General features: G+C 59.7%; 1 protein-coding gene across 1 annotated transcript in view; it reads right to left on the bottom strand.

The window, feature by feature from the left end:
- PKP1 (plakophilin 1) overlaps window positions 1-4,782 on the bottom strand; it is a 40,467-nt gene extending 35,685 nt beyond the window's left edge. Inside the window, exon 1 of the mRNA XM_027976016.2 lies at window positions 4,393-4,782. Coding sequence (XP_027831817.1) covers window positions 4,393-4,594 — 202 coding nt within the window. The 5' untranslated portion in view covers window positions 4,595-4,782. The remainder of the gene's footprint in view (window positions 1-4,392) is intronic.
- Between the last annotated feature and the right edge of the window lie 9,496 nt (window positions 4,783-14,278).

Raw genomic sequence — 14,278 nt, 5'->3', positions numbered from 1 at the left:
TGGGGTGGTCCCCACACTGGGTCTCTGTCTGAGGCAGGGCGGGGACACGAACAAGGCTTCTTGAACTGTTGAAGCCCATCTGCCCACACTATCCCCACAGTAACTGAAGCACAGCTTCCAGGGTGGGGCCCGGGCACGCGCATTCTTTAAAACTCCCAGGCGCTGCCAGCGTGTGGCCACGACTGAGAGCACCGTGCACCGGGAGATAGTGTTTTAGTGATCCGATGCTTCCTGGAGGGAGACCGGGAGGGCTGTGTCTCGTGAGGAGCGGCCCTTTGCCGCGGCAAGTGGTTTGCGGAAACGGTCTGCAGAGGCAGCAAGACAAGCAATCTGCTTCCAGTGAAACATCTGGGGGTGGTCACGCCCCGCCTCTTATGGCTGCATGGACCCAGAGAGAGGCAGGGCTGGCCTGAGGTCACACAGCAGCTGGCCACAGCTCCAGAGAGCGCGCACGCCTCCTGGGGCTGCACGAGCTGGGAGGCGGGGTGGGCGTGCGGGTGTGCGAGGACACCTGTGTGCACACGTGCGTGCCTCAGGGGTGCGGCCAATAAAGAGCCTTGCACGAGGCTACCTTCCACTCCCGGGAAACACTCTCATTTTGTTTTGTTCAAACATCACACACCTTCTAGGAGTCATGCCCTGTAGCAGAGGCAGCTCCCAGACTTTTAAACCCGGAGCCACTGGTGTATTGATACAGAGAGTTTGGTGTGTGGGGAGAGGAGTTTGTTTCATTTGTTTTTTTAAGCTTTGTCAATGAGCTTAGCAAAGCAGCAGGAAGCTGGGACGCGTGTGCCGTGGAACAGCCGGGCTACTCGGCGTTTCTGCATGTGTTGTAACAGGCCGGTGGGAATGCTGGCTAAATCCTCAGCTCCGAGCCAAGGGGTGTTGTGAAGAAAGGACTGGCTCCCGCGAGGTTTAATCAGGACACCGCTCTGGCACAGGCCGCCACAGACACCCTGCCCTCCTCGTCCCTCGGCGCTGGTCCCGAGGGAGAAGCCCAGCAGAGCCTGAGCCCGGCCCGTGCCTGGGACGGGACACCTTCCCAGAGAGCAGAGAGCAGACCCCTGCCCTGGGCGCAGCCTCGGGCTGAGACACGGCCCACGCAAGCCCAAGAGCCGGCCAGCGCAGCCCTAGATGGGACCGTGCCACCCCGCCCCCTGGGGGCGAGCCTCCGCCAGCAGGGCCTCGGGGAGAGGACACCTGCCCCGCACACCCCCCACCTCTGCCCGTGCTGCAGAGGAGGGTGCAGATGGGACCCCCAGCCGGGGATGACGTGTCTCAGGGCAGTGGGCAGAGCGGCAGGTCAGTACTCCCTGGAGTGAGGAGTGGTGTGCGGAAGGGAATGGGCTCCAGCATGTGTGTGTGCGTGCGAGTGTGTACATGCAGGTGTGTGTGCACGTGTGTGTGTGCACGTGTGTGTGTGCGTGTGGTGGTGGCGGCAGGTTTGGGTTTGAGTCTGAGTAGGCTTGGTCAGCTTTCAGCAGAGCTCCGAGCGGAGTGTGAAGGGCGTGAGCACAGCTGGGCCTTCTCTGGGGCGGGACAACAGAGCACCAGCCCCTTCCTGCACAATCCGCCCCGCATGGACTCCCCCTCAAGGGGGTCACATTTTCCAGCCCCCATCTCCCACTGGGCTGCCAGCTCCCCAGGTTCCTCCTGCTTCCCACCTGGGCTTACACCCTTTGCCCACGGGCACCATCAAGAAGAAAGGGCAGCCACGCCCCAGAGTCCCTTCAGGAAAAGACAGGGGGGCAGGTTCCGAGCAGACTCCTCCTGCAGGATCTCCAGGCCCCACAGAGCCCCTCCCTCCATGGGGACTGCCTGGCTGGGCAGGGCATCTGTTTGGGCCCAGGTTTTGGGGGAGGGCACGGCATCTGCACCAGACCCCTTCCACGGGCCCCTTTCACCATCCTCCACGGCTCCAGGGACGTCACGGACCAGGTGGAGAGCAGCCCCGAGGGGCTGGAGCCAGGACGGGGGCCGGGAGAATCAAAGACCCCACAGAAGCCTGCTCTCCTATCGTGGGAAACGGAAGGAGAACCGAGTCTGTCCTGGGGCGGAGGGGGACGGCCTGGCGTGTGGTCCCCCCAGGGACCCCGTCACCCGTCCTGGGAACCAGAGCACATGCGCCGAGTGAAACCAACAGGACAAAGAGAGGCCAGAGCCTGCAGCGGTGGTCACGGAGCAAACAGGGGGCGCCTGGGCGGTGCTTGCAAAAGGAGGGGATCCCTCCTAAGACAAAGCCAGACAAACCAGAAACACCAGCTCCAGGTGGCCTGATGGCCTCGCCCAGTTACAGCGCCCGCTGGGGAAACTGGTCCAAGCCAAGGGTAAAAGGGACACGCCTACAGGGTCAGCCCTCGGAGAAGGACGCGCCGGCCATCGGCAGAGTCCACACACACCTGCTGACGCCCCCAGAGGACCTCGGGGAGGAGGCGCAGGAAGGGGAGGGGACGTCACCACAGAGAGGGAGGCCGGGGCGCCCAGCCAGCACCCTGTTGGGGCTGAGAGGGGGCATCGGGCACCTCGACTGGCTGGCTGTCTTCTCCGGAGCTGCGGCCCCCAGCGCAGGCCAGGGAGGAGTGGGCAGGGAGGGACCGGAGAGCCCTGCTCCAGGGAGAGAGGAAGCCGGCGTGAGCAGCGACTGCGCTGTGCCCAGAAAGGGGCACTTGTTTTCCAGTCCCACTTCCAAAAAAGGCTGGAAGCAGCCGCCGAGGCACCAAGCAAAAAGGAAGGTGGCCAGCGCTCTGGAAGCTGCGACTCTGAGTGGGAGCCTGGCGGGAGAGGAGCCCGGGCAGGAGCGCAGAGCCACCAGCGTGCGGGCTTCGGCGCAGAGCAGTCCTCTGCCAGCCATCTTCCCGCCCTCAGCTCTACCTGGGGCCAGTCAGGGGAGAGAAAGAGGCACGGAGGCAGAAATTGTGAGCTGCCGTGTGTGTGTGTGTGTGTGTGTGTGTGTGTGTGTGTGTGTGAGAGAGAGAGAGAGAGAGAGAAAGAGAGAGAGCTGGTGTGTGTGAGAGAGAGAGGGAGAGAGAGCTGGTGTGTGTGTGTCTGCGTACCCCTGCGCATGTGCGTGCGGGCCACGGGCGGGGGTCCATCCCCTTTGTGTCCTCTTTACTACTCTCATCTACCCCACTCTCTCATGAGCTCCTGACTTGAAAAATATACCTCTTCTTTTTTTTTTTTTCCGATAAATAAACCTTGGTTGACCTGTACTGGTTTACAGTCTGCAGCTTCCTTATTGGCCTTAAGCTTCCCTGATGGCTCAGACAGTAAAGAATCTGCCTGCAACGCAGAAGGCCCAGGTTCAGTCCCCGGGTTGGGAAGATCCCCTGGAGAAAGAAATGGCAACCGACTCCAGTATTACTGCCTGGAGAATTCCATGGACAGTGGAGCCTGGGGGGCTACTGTCCATGGGATCCCAAAGAGCTGCACACACACGACTCACCCAGCTTTCACAAACTTAACTAAATAATTAAGTAGAAGGTGCCTGCTCACTTCTGTGTAATTCTCGCTGGGAAATGCTCTGCATGAAAGTCCTGGTCTAGAACTTCCACTAAGGCGCCTGTCAGGTATCAGACCTTACTCCCTGAGTTTCAGGGGTCCTGCCCCTTTCTCCTGCCCTTCCCTAACAGCTGGGGGACCTCAGTGCAGCAGGGAGGGGCTGGCCAGGCCCGTGCCTAGATCAAGGAGTGCCCAGCACCAGGGCCAGCCAGGGGTAGGGGCGGTTCCGACCTCCAACCAAATGGCCTCTGGCCTCTAAGAGGCATACTTCTACACTGGCTGAGCGGGCAGGCGGGTCCCAGGGAGAGGGGGCTGCCCTCAGCCTCGGGGAAAGGGCGTCCTGGACCCCTCTCCGGCCTCAGCCCCCAGGGTCCGCGCTGCCCTGGGGCCACCTGGGAAGCGCACTGCCTCCTCCGGGTGCGAGGCTCCCGCGCCGGCGCCATCACAGGGGCGCCTGCCTCCTGTGCCCGGTTCCCGGAGTGCGCGCCCCTCCTGGGTTCTCGGCGGGCTCCGTGACTCCCCGCCCATCCCAGCCAGGCACTGGGCGCCCCGCTCCGCCCCGGACTGGGACCCCACAGCTAAAATCGTGAACGTTGGGGCGGGAGGGGTGAGGGACGCTCGACCACGGGCAGCTGGGCAGGATCGGCCTGGGGAGAGACCCCCGGAGCCGGCTGGGGAAGAGAATCCCTGGACCCGAGGTCGGCCCTGACTGTCCGCCGCTGAGCGGTCAGGGCCGCGGCTCCAAGGTGGACCGGGAGGCAGGGCGCGCCCGCTGGAGCCCTCCGCGCGGACCCTGCCCCGCGCCCCCGGATGGGGACGCGCGCGCCCCTCGCCCTGCCACCTGGGAGGCGCGTCGGGGAGGGGCGAGCGGCCACGCGGGCACCCGGCCTTTACCTCGGTTGGAGTGGCTCAGGGTGGACGGCTGGGAGGACCTGGACTTCTGCCGCTTGACGGTCATCATCACCTGTTCCTGCACGCGCTGCCGGCCCGACGCGCCGGCCTTCATCTTCTGGTCGGACGGCAGGGCCAGCGTCGAGCTGTCCTGGTCCTGGAAGCACTCGTAGGCCAGGGCGGTCTTGAGCGGCGAGTGGTTCATGGCGGCGCGGGCGCGGGGCGCGGGGCGCGGGCCTGGAGAGCGAGCCGAGCGGCGCGAGGTGCGGGCGGCGGCGGGAGCGGGCTCTTCTCGCGCTCAGCGGCTCGCTGTGCCCATAGAGCGACGGTCCGCGCGCGCGACGGCTCTCGGCTGCTCCCGGCGCCTCCACCCGCCGTCCGGGGCCCGGCACTGCAGGGCCCGCCCTCCGCCAGACTGGATATACCGCCCCGCCCCGCGCCGCCCCCTCCCCGCCGCGGCCGCTCCGCCGGAGCCCCGGGCGCCGCGAAGCGGGCCGGGCGCTCTCGGGGGCAGGGCTTCCAGTCCCGAACGCGGACCGTGGCGGCTTCCTCCTTTCTCTCCCTTTGTCCCCGTCCCTCTGGCCGCGACCTGCCGAGGCGAGGCCGCCTCCGGGGAGCCGCCCTCTGGCCCCGTCCTGCGCGCTCAGGAGTAAAGCGTGCGCTCAGCTCGGGCCGCGGGAGACTTCTCTCCAGGAAGAGTCCTTCCCCACGGGGCGCCCCGCACAGCCCGACGCCCGTCTCCCTCCGTCCAGGGGTCAGGGCAGAGACCAACCCTGTGGATGGGGGGCTCCCAGGCTGAAGCACAGCCCTGTCCAAAGGCTCGGCGCTAAGACAGCTTCCGACCTGAAGGGAAGAGGTGGGGGCCCGAAGCCCACCCAGGGCGAGACGTGAGATGCAAAACCACCGGGTGGCACCCCCACCCGCATCCCGGGCACGGGCTCCCAGGGCAACACTGGTTGAACAGTGGATGTCTCTGAAACTCTGGACTCAAATCCTAAAATGGGCTCCTGGCCCATCTTAGGGGCTCAATAAAAGTCAGTTTTAACCGATGAATGAAGACTGGCTAACTTAAGGTAAATTAAGGTAACAAGAACTAAGTAACTCGAATCCTGCCGAGATCCTTACAGACAAACTGGAAGGTTGCCTGGCCTTTTCAAAGTACCCGGTGGTGGATTTATTACTCTGGGAAGTTGCGCCCGCTCACCCACACTCCCTGGGGACACGTCTAGTGACGCTTCGTTCCTATAGCCATGTCTTCAGGCCCAGAGGTTCCTATAGCCTTGTCTTCAGGCCCAGAGGTTCCTATAGTCTTGTCTTCAGGCCCAGAGGTTCCTATAGCCTTGTCTTCAGGCCCAGAGGTTCCTATAGCCTTGTCTTCAGGCCCAGAGGTTCCTATAGCCTTGTCTTCAGGCCCAGAGGTTCCTATAGCCTTGTCTTCAGGCCCAGAGGTTCCTATAGCCTTGTCCTCAGGCCCAGAGGTTCCTATAGCCTTGTCTTCAGACCTGGTGTGTAACAGAAACTGAAGATGGAAGAAACTTATGTGGATGGAAATCTTTCTAAAGGCAGCGCGCCCTGCCTTTCCCCGTTAAGCAAAAGGCGCTGAGCACAGCCGTGCCCTTCCTGACACACTGGGCATCCAGTGCTGAGCTGCAGTGCGGCCCAGGGGCTCCTCCCGCCGTCGCCTCTGCTCTCCTTTGTAGCTGGCACTCAGAGCTCATGTCCTTCCCTTTCAGTTTGCCCTTCTGCCCTGTAGAGGGGACGCTCAGAAGCTGCGCTTGTGATGCTGTGCGGAGGAATGGAGAAGCCCGAGGACGGTCTTAGGGCCCACATGATGGTCACTCTCTGGCTGCCTGAGACGTGGGTGTTACACGCAGCAGCCCAGCTGTTCTCCATAATGCATTCCTGGGAGCCACGTGCAGAACAGAATATCGTAAAGCACGTCATGGTTTCAATAGAAATAGTTTGATAATTGAAGGTTAGGTCCCTAAGGAGTTAGCGTCAAGTGAGCCAGAGATGTGACCAACGATAGGTCGCAGATAGCCAAGTCCCCCCCTGCAGACCTTGACCATGGCTTCCAGCTGCAAAGTCCCCCTTCTAGCCTCAGTCTGTCGGGGCTGGCCATCATCGGGCCCACCGTCTGCAGTTCCCTGACCCAGGGAACAGTAGCTTGCCCTGGTCACCAGTTAATACACGGAGAAGCCTCCATTCCCATCAAACCTGGCTCTCCCTTCCGCACGACCAGCCTCCTTGTAAAAGCCCTATAAAATGGGCCTTAAAGTTCAGGGCACCTGATGACAGAAGCGCCCCATCGTCCTGTAAACACATAACAACACATAAAAACACGAGTCCATTGTATCACACACTTGGACCATCTACAACCTAATATGCTGGCCATAATAAATGTTAATTACATCTTTAAATAATGAGTTTTGCTACCTGTAGGATGCAGAAAGGTCCCTGAAGAGGGTGATGGGAGTAGCCCATATCTCTACAAAAGGCCCCTGGAGGTCAAAACTGATTATCTTTAGAATCGCTTCCAGATATGAAGTTTTTCTAGATGCTTCTCTATGATTTTGGTATTAATATCGCGATACATTGAATGCCACAGCAAGTATTCGCTGTGCTCCCACCAATCAGCACGGTCTGGGCCCTTACACGGACAGCCTGGTTTGAATCCTTACGACCTTCCTATGAGCTGAGTACCAGCACCATCATCTTCGTTTTTCAGATGAGCAAACAGGCTTGGCACGGTCGCCAGGCTGGCGAGCACAGGCAGCCTGGACCCAGCCCCGGGGCACCTGGGGACGGTGCTGCACTGCCTCTTTGAGATGTCCCCATGACAAGCAGCCGCTGAAAGCCTCCCATGGACCAGCCTTTTTACAGCATCTGTTCCATCACATGGCACGAAAGCCAGGCCTTCGGGGACCCAGCCCCAGCCACGTCCCAGGTTCGCTTCATGGTGCTGGACTGGCCCCCTCCTCTGTCCTCCCCACCAAATTTGTGGAGTGAGGAGGCAGACTTGGTAGCTCCCCAGCCCACCATCACCCTAACACCCGGACCAGTTACCTTGTCTCTCCCGCCTCCAACATCAAGGAGAAAGGAAGTGTGGACGTAGATGTGGATGGAGGGCGGGCTGGTGCCAGGAGCCCGTCCACGCTGCAGACACGATTCTATCTCCCCACACCCCCCCCCCCCGCAACCTGCAGGAGATATGGCTTTGCCGACGAGAAAACACACTCAGAACCATGAAGTCAGTGGTGCAGCAGAGACCTGAAACCAGTCAGACCTCCCCCTGGGAGAAAAAAAGGAAGGGGACTAGGGCTTCCCCGGCGGTCCAGCGAACAAGACTCTGAGCTCCCAAGGAGGAGGCCCCGGGTTTGATCCCTGACCAGGGAACTAAATCCCACAAGCTTCAACAAGGAGTTTGCAACTAGAAATCCCGTGAGCCACAACCAAGACTCCATGCAGCCAAGAGAATAAACAGAAGTTTTAAAAAGAAGAAAGGAAGAGGGCTCGTGCCACAAGTCGGGACCATGGTGAGGCTTATTCTGGCTGGAAGACCGGTCTCAGGCCACAGCTCTTACCATCCATCACCGCCCTTCTCCACCTGTCCCAGCCCTGCCCCATGGGGCCCTGCTCAGAAACAGGCTGAGAGGGCCACGGTCCCCAAGGAGAGAGCAGAGGTCACGAGGGCCCCTGAGATGAGCATGCCTGTAGATGGTGAAGATACCTTGGAGGGTGTGGGTGACTTGAGTCGTGAGGGTGTGGGGTGGTCTAGGGAGAAAGCATCTTGGAAGAAGTTAACTCTGACTTGATTCGGAAACAAGAGTCGATTTCATCCTCAAAGATGTCGCCATGACGAGTACGAATGGGGGTCTCACCCTCTCCCTGCCCTGCGGGCCGCCTGTGACCCCGAGTCCACCACTCCCAATGCTCAGGCTCGCACCTTTGTGACCAAGAAGTGGACGACGGGTTCCTTCATTTGACGGTGTTCCGTGAGGACCACCCGCTTGGCAGGCCCTGTCCCAGGACATGATGCTCAAAGAGACCAAGGTCCCCTGCATCCAGCTCACCTCCTGGAGGCAGGGGAGGCAGCAGCAGCCGATCCAGGCCGGAGCCCTGGCCCGGGAGGAGGCTGAGAGCAGGCCCCTGGGGCTCCTGTTTCAGTCCCCCGGGTAAGGGGGCCACCTCCACCTGAACCCCAGATGCAGCCAGAGCTGGCGGCTCCCAGGTGGACCCCGAGCTGGAAGGCACGGCCCACCTGGTGCAGCCCAGGCCTCCGGCGCCTGCCTTGTCCGCCTGCACCTGCCCTCCGCTGCAGGCAGCCGTGGGCCTCCCGTGACGCCTGCCCAGCTGCTCTAGCTGAGTCCCTGGTCAGCTAGTGGGCTCCCCAACTCGGGAGACAGAACCTTCCCGGGGGACCCCGCTGCCCTCCCCAGCCTCTCACAGCCTCCTCTCACTCTCTCCCCTCCCAGCCCTGCCCGCTCTCCTGGTGCCCAGTGCCCACTCCCTGTCTTTGTGCGGCTGTCACTCCGTGTGCAGCTTGCCCAGGCTGTCCTGTGAGCCGTCCCGGGGCTGAAGGGCTGCACTGCGGGCCAGTGCCCGCGGACAGCACTGTGAAGGGTGGCCTTCACCCTCTGAGGCGGTCTGGGAGAGTCAGAGGCCGGCGCTCAGGCGATCAGTCTCAGCCGTGTGAACCATGGGTGTAAAGGCCACAAACCTGGCCATGTCCTCAGGACCCATAGACCAGGGTGGCCTCGGGGTGTGTAGGGGAGATGCGCACAGGTGGGCACAGGCAGGCGGGGTCCCGCACGGCTCTGTGTGGTGATGGGAGTGCCCTGTGTCTGTGCTGACTGCTCCAGCTACAGCACAACGAGGGGCGGGTAAAACAAGAGCCGGGACCAATAGACACGCGCGCTCCTATGCCTGTGGGTCTCCCAGGGAGGGCAGAGCTCCGAAGAATTGCAAGGAGAGATGAGAAAGCCTTCCTCAGCAATCAGTGCAAAGAAACAGAGGAGAACAGTAGAATGGGAAAGACTAGAGATCTCTTCAACAAAATTACAGATACCAAGGGAACATTTCATACAAAGATGGACTCGATAAAGGACAGAAATGGTATGGACCTAACAGAAGCTGAAGATATTAAAAAGAGGTGGCAAGAATACACAGAAGAACTATACAAAAAAGATCTTCAAGACCCAGATAATCACCATGGTGTGATCACTCACCTAGAGCCAGACATCCTGGAATGTGAAGTCAAGTGGGCCTTCGGAAGCATCACTATGAACAAAGCTAGTGGAGGCGATGGAATTCCAGTTGAGCTATTTCAAATCCTATAAGATGATGTTGTGAAAGTGCTGCACTCAATATGCCAGCAAATTTGGACAATTCAGCAGTGGCCACAGGACTGGAAAAGGTCAGTTTTCATTCCAATCCCAAAGAAAGGCAATGCCAAAGAATGCTCAAACTACCGCACAATTGCACTCATTTCACACGCTAGTAAAGTAATGCTCAAAATTCTCCAAGCCAGGCTTCATCAGTATGTGAATCGTGAACTTCGAGATGTTCAAGCTGGATTTAGAAAAGGCAGAGGAACCGGAGATCAAGTTGCCAACATCCACTGGATCATCCATTGGAAAAAGCAAGAGAGTTCCAGAAAAAACATCTACTTCTGCTTTATTGATTACACCAAAGCCTTTGACTATGTAAAGCACAACAAACTGTGGAAAATTCTTCAAGAGATGGCAATACCAGACCACCTGACCTGCCTCCTGAGAAATCTGTATGTAGGTCAAGAAGCAGCACTTAGAACCTGACATGGAACAACAGACTGGTTTAAAATTGGGAAATCAAGGCTATTTATTGTCACCCTGTTTATTTAACTTATATGCAGAGTACATCATCCACAAGCTGGAATCCAGATTGCCGGGAGAAATATCAATAACCTCAGATATGCAGATGACACCACCCTCATGGCAGAAAGTGAAGAAGAACTAAAGAGCCTCTTGATGAAAGTGAAAGAAGAGATGAAAAAGCTGGCTTAAAACTCAACATTCAAAAAACTAAGATCATGGCATCTGGTCCCATCATTTCATGGCAAACAGATGGGGGAACAATGGAAATAGTGACAGACTTTATTTTCTTGGCTCCAAAATCACCACAGATGGTGACTGCAGCCAAGAAATTAAAAGGTGCTTGCTCCTTGGAAGAAAAGCTATGACCAACCTAGACAGCATATTAAAAAGCAGAGACAGGAGAATGGCATTCTAACATGTATACTATCATGTAAGAATCAAATCGCCAGTCTATGTCTGACGCAGGATACAGCATGCTTGGGGCTGGTGCATGGGGATGACCCAGAGAGATGTTATGGGGAGGGAGGTGGGAGGAGGGTTTATGTTTGGGAACGCATGTAAGAATTAAAGATTTTAAAATTAAAAAATAAAAACTAAAAAAAAAAAAAGCAGAGACATCATTTTGCCGATAAAGACCCATCTAGTCAAAGCTATGTTTTTTCCTGTAGTCATGTATGGATGTGAGAGCTGGACCATAAAGAAAGCTGTGTGCTGAAGAACTGATGCTTTTGAACTGTGGTGTTGGAGAAGACTCTTGAGAGTCCCTTGAACTGCAAAGAGATCCAACCAGTCCACCCTAAAGCAGATCAGTCCTGGGTGTTCATTGGAAGGACTGATGCTGAAGCTGAAACTCCAATACTTTGCAACAAGCTGACTCATTGGAAAAGACCCTGATGCTGGGAAAGACTGAAGGCGGGAGGAGAAGGGGACGACAGAGGATGAGATGGTTGGATGGCATCACCAACTTGATGGACATGAGTTTGAGTAAACTCCTGGAGTTGGTGATGGACAGGGAAGCCTGGCGTTCTGCAGTCCATGGGGTCGAAAAGAGTCGGACACGACTGAACTGATACTACTATACATAAAATAGATAAGTGACAAGCGAGTGCTGCCTAGCTCAGGGCACTAGACAGTGTCGCTAGGTCTATAGCACAGGTCTATAGCTAGATCAATTCTGCTCAGTTCCGTTCAGTCCAGTCGCTCAGTCGTGTCCACTCATGCACTGAGGCATTTGAAATGTGGCCGGTATGTCTGAGGCACTTTATTAATAGCAGTTATTAATAGCACTTTAGCTCAGAAGGTAAGGAATCTGCCTGCAATGCAGGAGACCCAAGTTCTATCCCTGGGTCAGGAAGGTGTCCTGGAGAAGGGAATGGCTATCCACTCCAGTATTCTTAACCAGAGAATACCACGAGGTCACAGCGTCAGACACAGCTGAGAGACTAAGACGACGACAGGCCCGGGGGCCACCAGCACTAGACCTTGCCGGCCTCTCTAGGCTTCTGTCTGGGGCTTGGATTTGTTCTAAGAGAGTTGAAAGGCCACTGGGGGACCTGAAGCAGGAGGGACGTGTCTCTCCACAGCCGCCTCCTGCCACCTGTCAGCTAATCAGCCCTGTTTGCGGAGGAATTCCCCCAAAACGAGTGAATTCCGTGCCCCCTCCAGGGGGCAGTGTGCCTGGCACCTGCCTGGCAGCCCCTGGCACTGTATGAGCCTGAGGGAGGGCTGAGAGCGTCCTTCCTCTCCCCGCTGCTCACACTGGCACACGCTGCATGCTCAGTAAATGCTTGCTGCACCTGCCTGCTCTGGGGCCAGGTCTCTGGGACAATGGAGGCCCAGCCTTCGATTTCCTAAAGGCTGGCTTCTCCCTGCACCTTTCTATTCTTCTCACCGCCTGCTGGCGGGGGTACCCCCAGGAGGCACGCGGCCCCAGCCCGCCTCTCCACCTCCAGGGAGCGCAGGGACCCTCTCTGCACACCTCCTGAGAGAAGCCCGCCCTGGGAAGTCAGAGTGCCCTGCCCCTCTGCCCTTCCGGGTCATCTTGGGGAAGACCAGTCTAAGGAAGTGTCCTCCCAAGGATCTGAACGAATGAACTCTGTGTGGCCCCTCGCAGGGTTCTGGACCCCTGCTGCTCTCGGGGACCAGGGTAGGACTGGACAGACCCTGGACTTCAGTCCTGGTGTGACCTCATGCCACCCTAGGTGTGGGTGCCCGCACACACAGCCCTGTCGTCCCGGGCCATCGCGCCTGGAGAGTCCCAGGGGCCTGAGAGCGGCTCTCCGCCCTCGAGGGGGACCTGGGGCGGCAGAGGCCACGCCCCAAGCCCCTCGCGGGGGTCCTGGTTGGACGACGGGAGCACGTGACCCGGGGCCCGGTTCCCGAGGCCGCGCGGGACCGGGGGCGGCTGTGCCCCTTGATCCATGCTACCAGCAGGGGCCGGGGGCCAGCTCCGGCCGAGTGGGGCGGGGAGCGGGGGCCTGCGGAGCCGGCGAGTCTGGGCGGGTCCGGCTCAGGGCCCAGGCCGGGCTGTGCACGCGGCCCCCGACACCCCGGGCCTCTCCGGGAGCTGCCGCTCTGGTCTCCCTGGGGGGGTGCGGGGCGGGGCGGGGCGCCGGGGGGTTGGATGGCGATGTCCGGGCGGGGGGCTGGGCGGGTGATGAATAACAGCGGCGGCCGGCCCCGCCCAACTGGCTGCTGTCAGCGCGGGATCTGCTCCGCCCCGCCCCGCTGCCAACCCAAAATTCCGGTTCTGTCCTCCCCACGCGGCCAAACCCAGTGCCCGCCCCGGGCCAGCGCTGCTGTTTTGCAAACCTGTGACAGGACTGGGCTCCGGGCGAGGCCTGGGCCTCAGGATCGGGGGGGGGGGGGGTTGGGGAGAGGGCAGGGGCACATGGCTCCCTGCAGGACTGAAGACCCCGGAGCACAGGCTCCAGGGGGTCCCCAGAAGGCGGCCTGGGGAACAATGCAGCCACTACTAGCTGTGTGACCTTGAACCAGCCGCTTGACCTCTCTGCCTCAGTTTCCTCCTTTGTTAGGTTAGTCACACCTAGCTCACAGGCTTCTTGTAACCATAAACACGCATAAAATGTTTACCACCCGTCTAGCCCCGTGCCAGGCGCCCTGCAGGAGCTTAATGATAAGCGGAGCATCCTTCCCTCCTCCCCGAGGCCTCCTGTCCACCCCCCAGAGCCCCCTGCACTGCCGGCCACTGCTGCCCCTCCCAGGCTTTGAGGCCCGGCCCGGCCCCTTCCCCCTCCATCCTCTCCCCTCCCCCTCCCGGCCAGAACTGTCCTCTGCGGTCCTGACTCTGGCGTCTTTGACTTTGGAGACCTCAGAACATCACAGGTGGAGGGGGTCTCGGAGACCATCTGCTCAAGCCCTGGATCCGTCAGAGGAGACATCTGAGGGCAGAGACGATGGGACCCCACCTCGCACAGGCCTCCTGCACCCCAGAGGCTGGGCCGCGGCTCCCTTTGGAGGAGAGTGGGGGGCAGGCGGAGTGGTGAAACCGCAGGGAGACTGAGACCAGGCCTTGCTGGGAGAGTCCTGGTATTTGGAGGCCGTGGGAGCCGGGAGCTGGCAGGGCTGAGGTATGAGCCGCCCCCCCCTCGCCTCGGGCTCTGTGCTCCCCTGGGTCCCACAGTCACCTGCCCCAGCCCTCACAGCCTCCTGGTAATAGGATGAGTCACCTGTCCGCGCCCCAGACGGGGGCCACACCCAGGCCAGCTGGCACCCCACGGTGTTTCTGCTCTGAGCTGCTTCCTGGCAGCCTGCCAGCCGCAGATGGGCACCAGTGGGGCTGGGCTAAGTCCCGCTGGGGGCGGAGCCCTGTCTGCATCCACCCCCCCCCCCCCCACCCCCCCACTCCCACCTTGGCTGGGAGCCCACCCAGTGCTTTCTTAGCAGGAGTCCAGACAGCCAGCAGGTCAGGTGCCCCCACTCCTGGGCCCTGTGGGCGCTGGGCTTCAGGCTGCTCCCAAAGGTCTGCCGTCTCCTGCTGACCCTGCCTGCAGGGTGTGATTTGTGGCCCCTCT

Source organism: Ovis aries, chromosome 12, assembly GCF_016772045.2.
Source record: "Ovis aries strain OAR_USU_Benz2616 breed Rambouillet chromosome 12, ARS-UI_Ramb_v3.0, whole genome shotgun sequence".
Classification (NCBI taxonomy): domain Eukaryota; kingdom Metazoa; phylum Chordata; class Mammalia; order Artiodactyla; family Bovidae; genus Ovis; species Ovis aries.
Note: the sequence above shows the minus strand (reverse complement) of the source record. Positions and strands in the feature narration are given on the sequence as shown.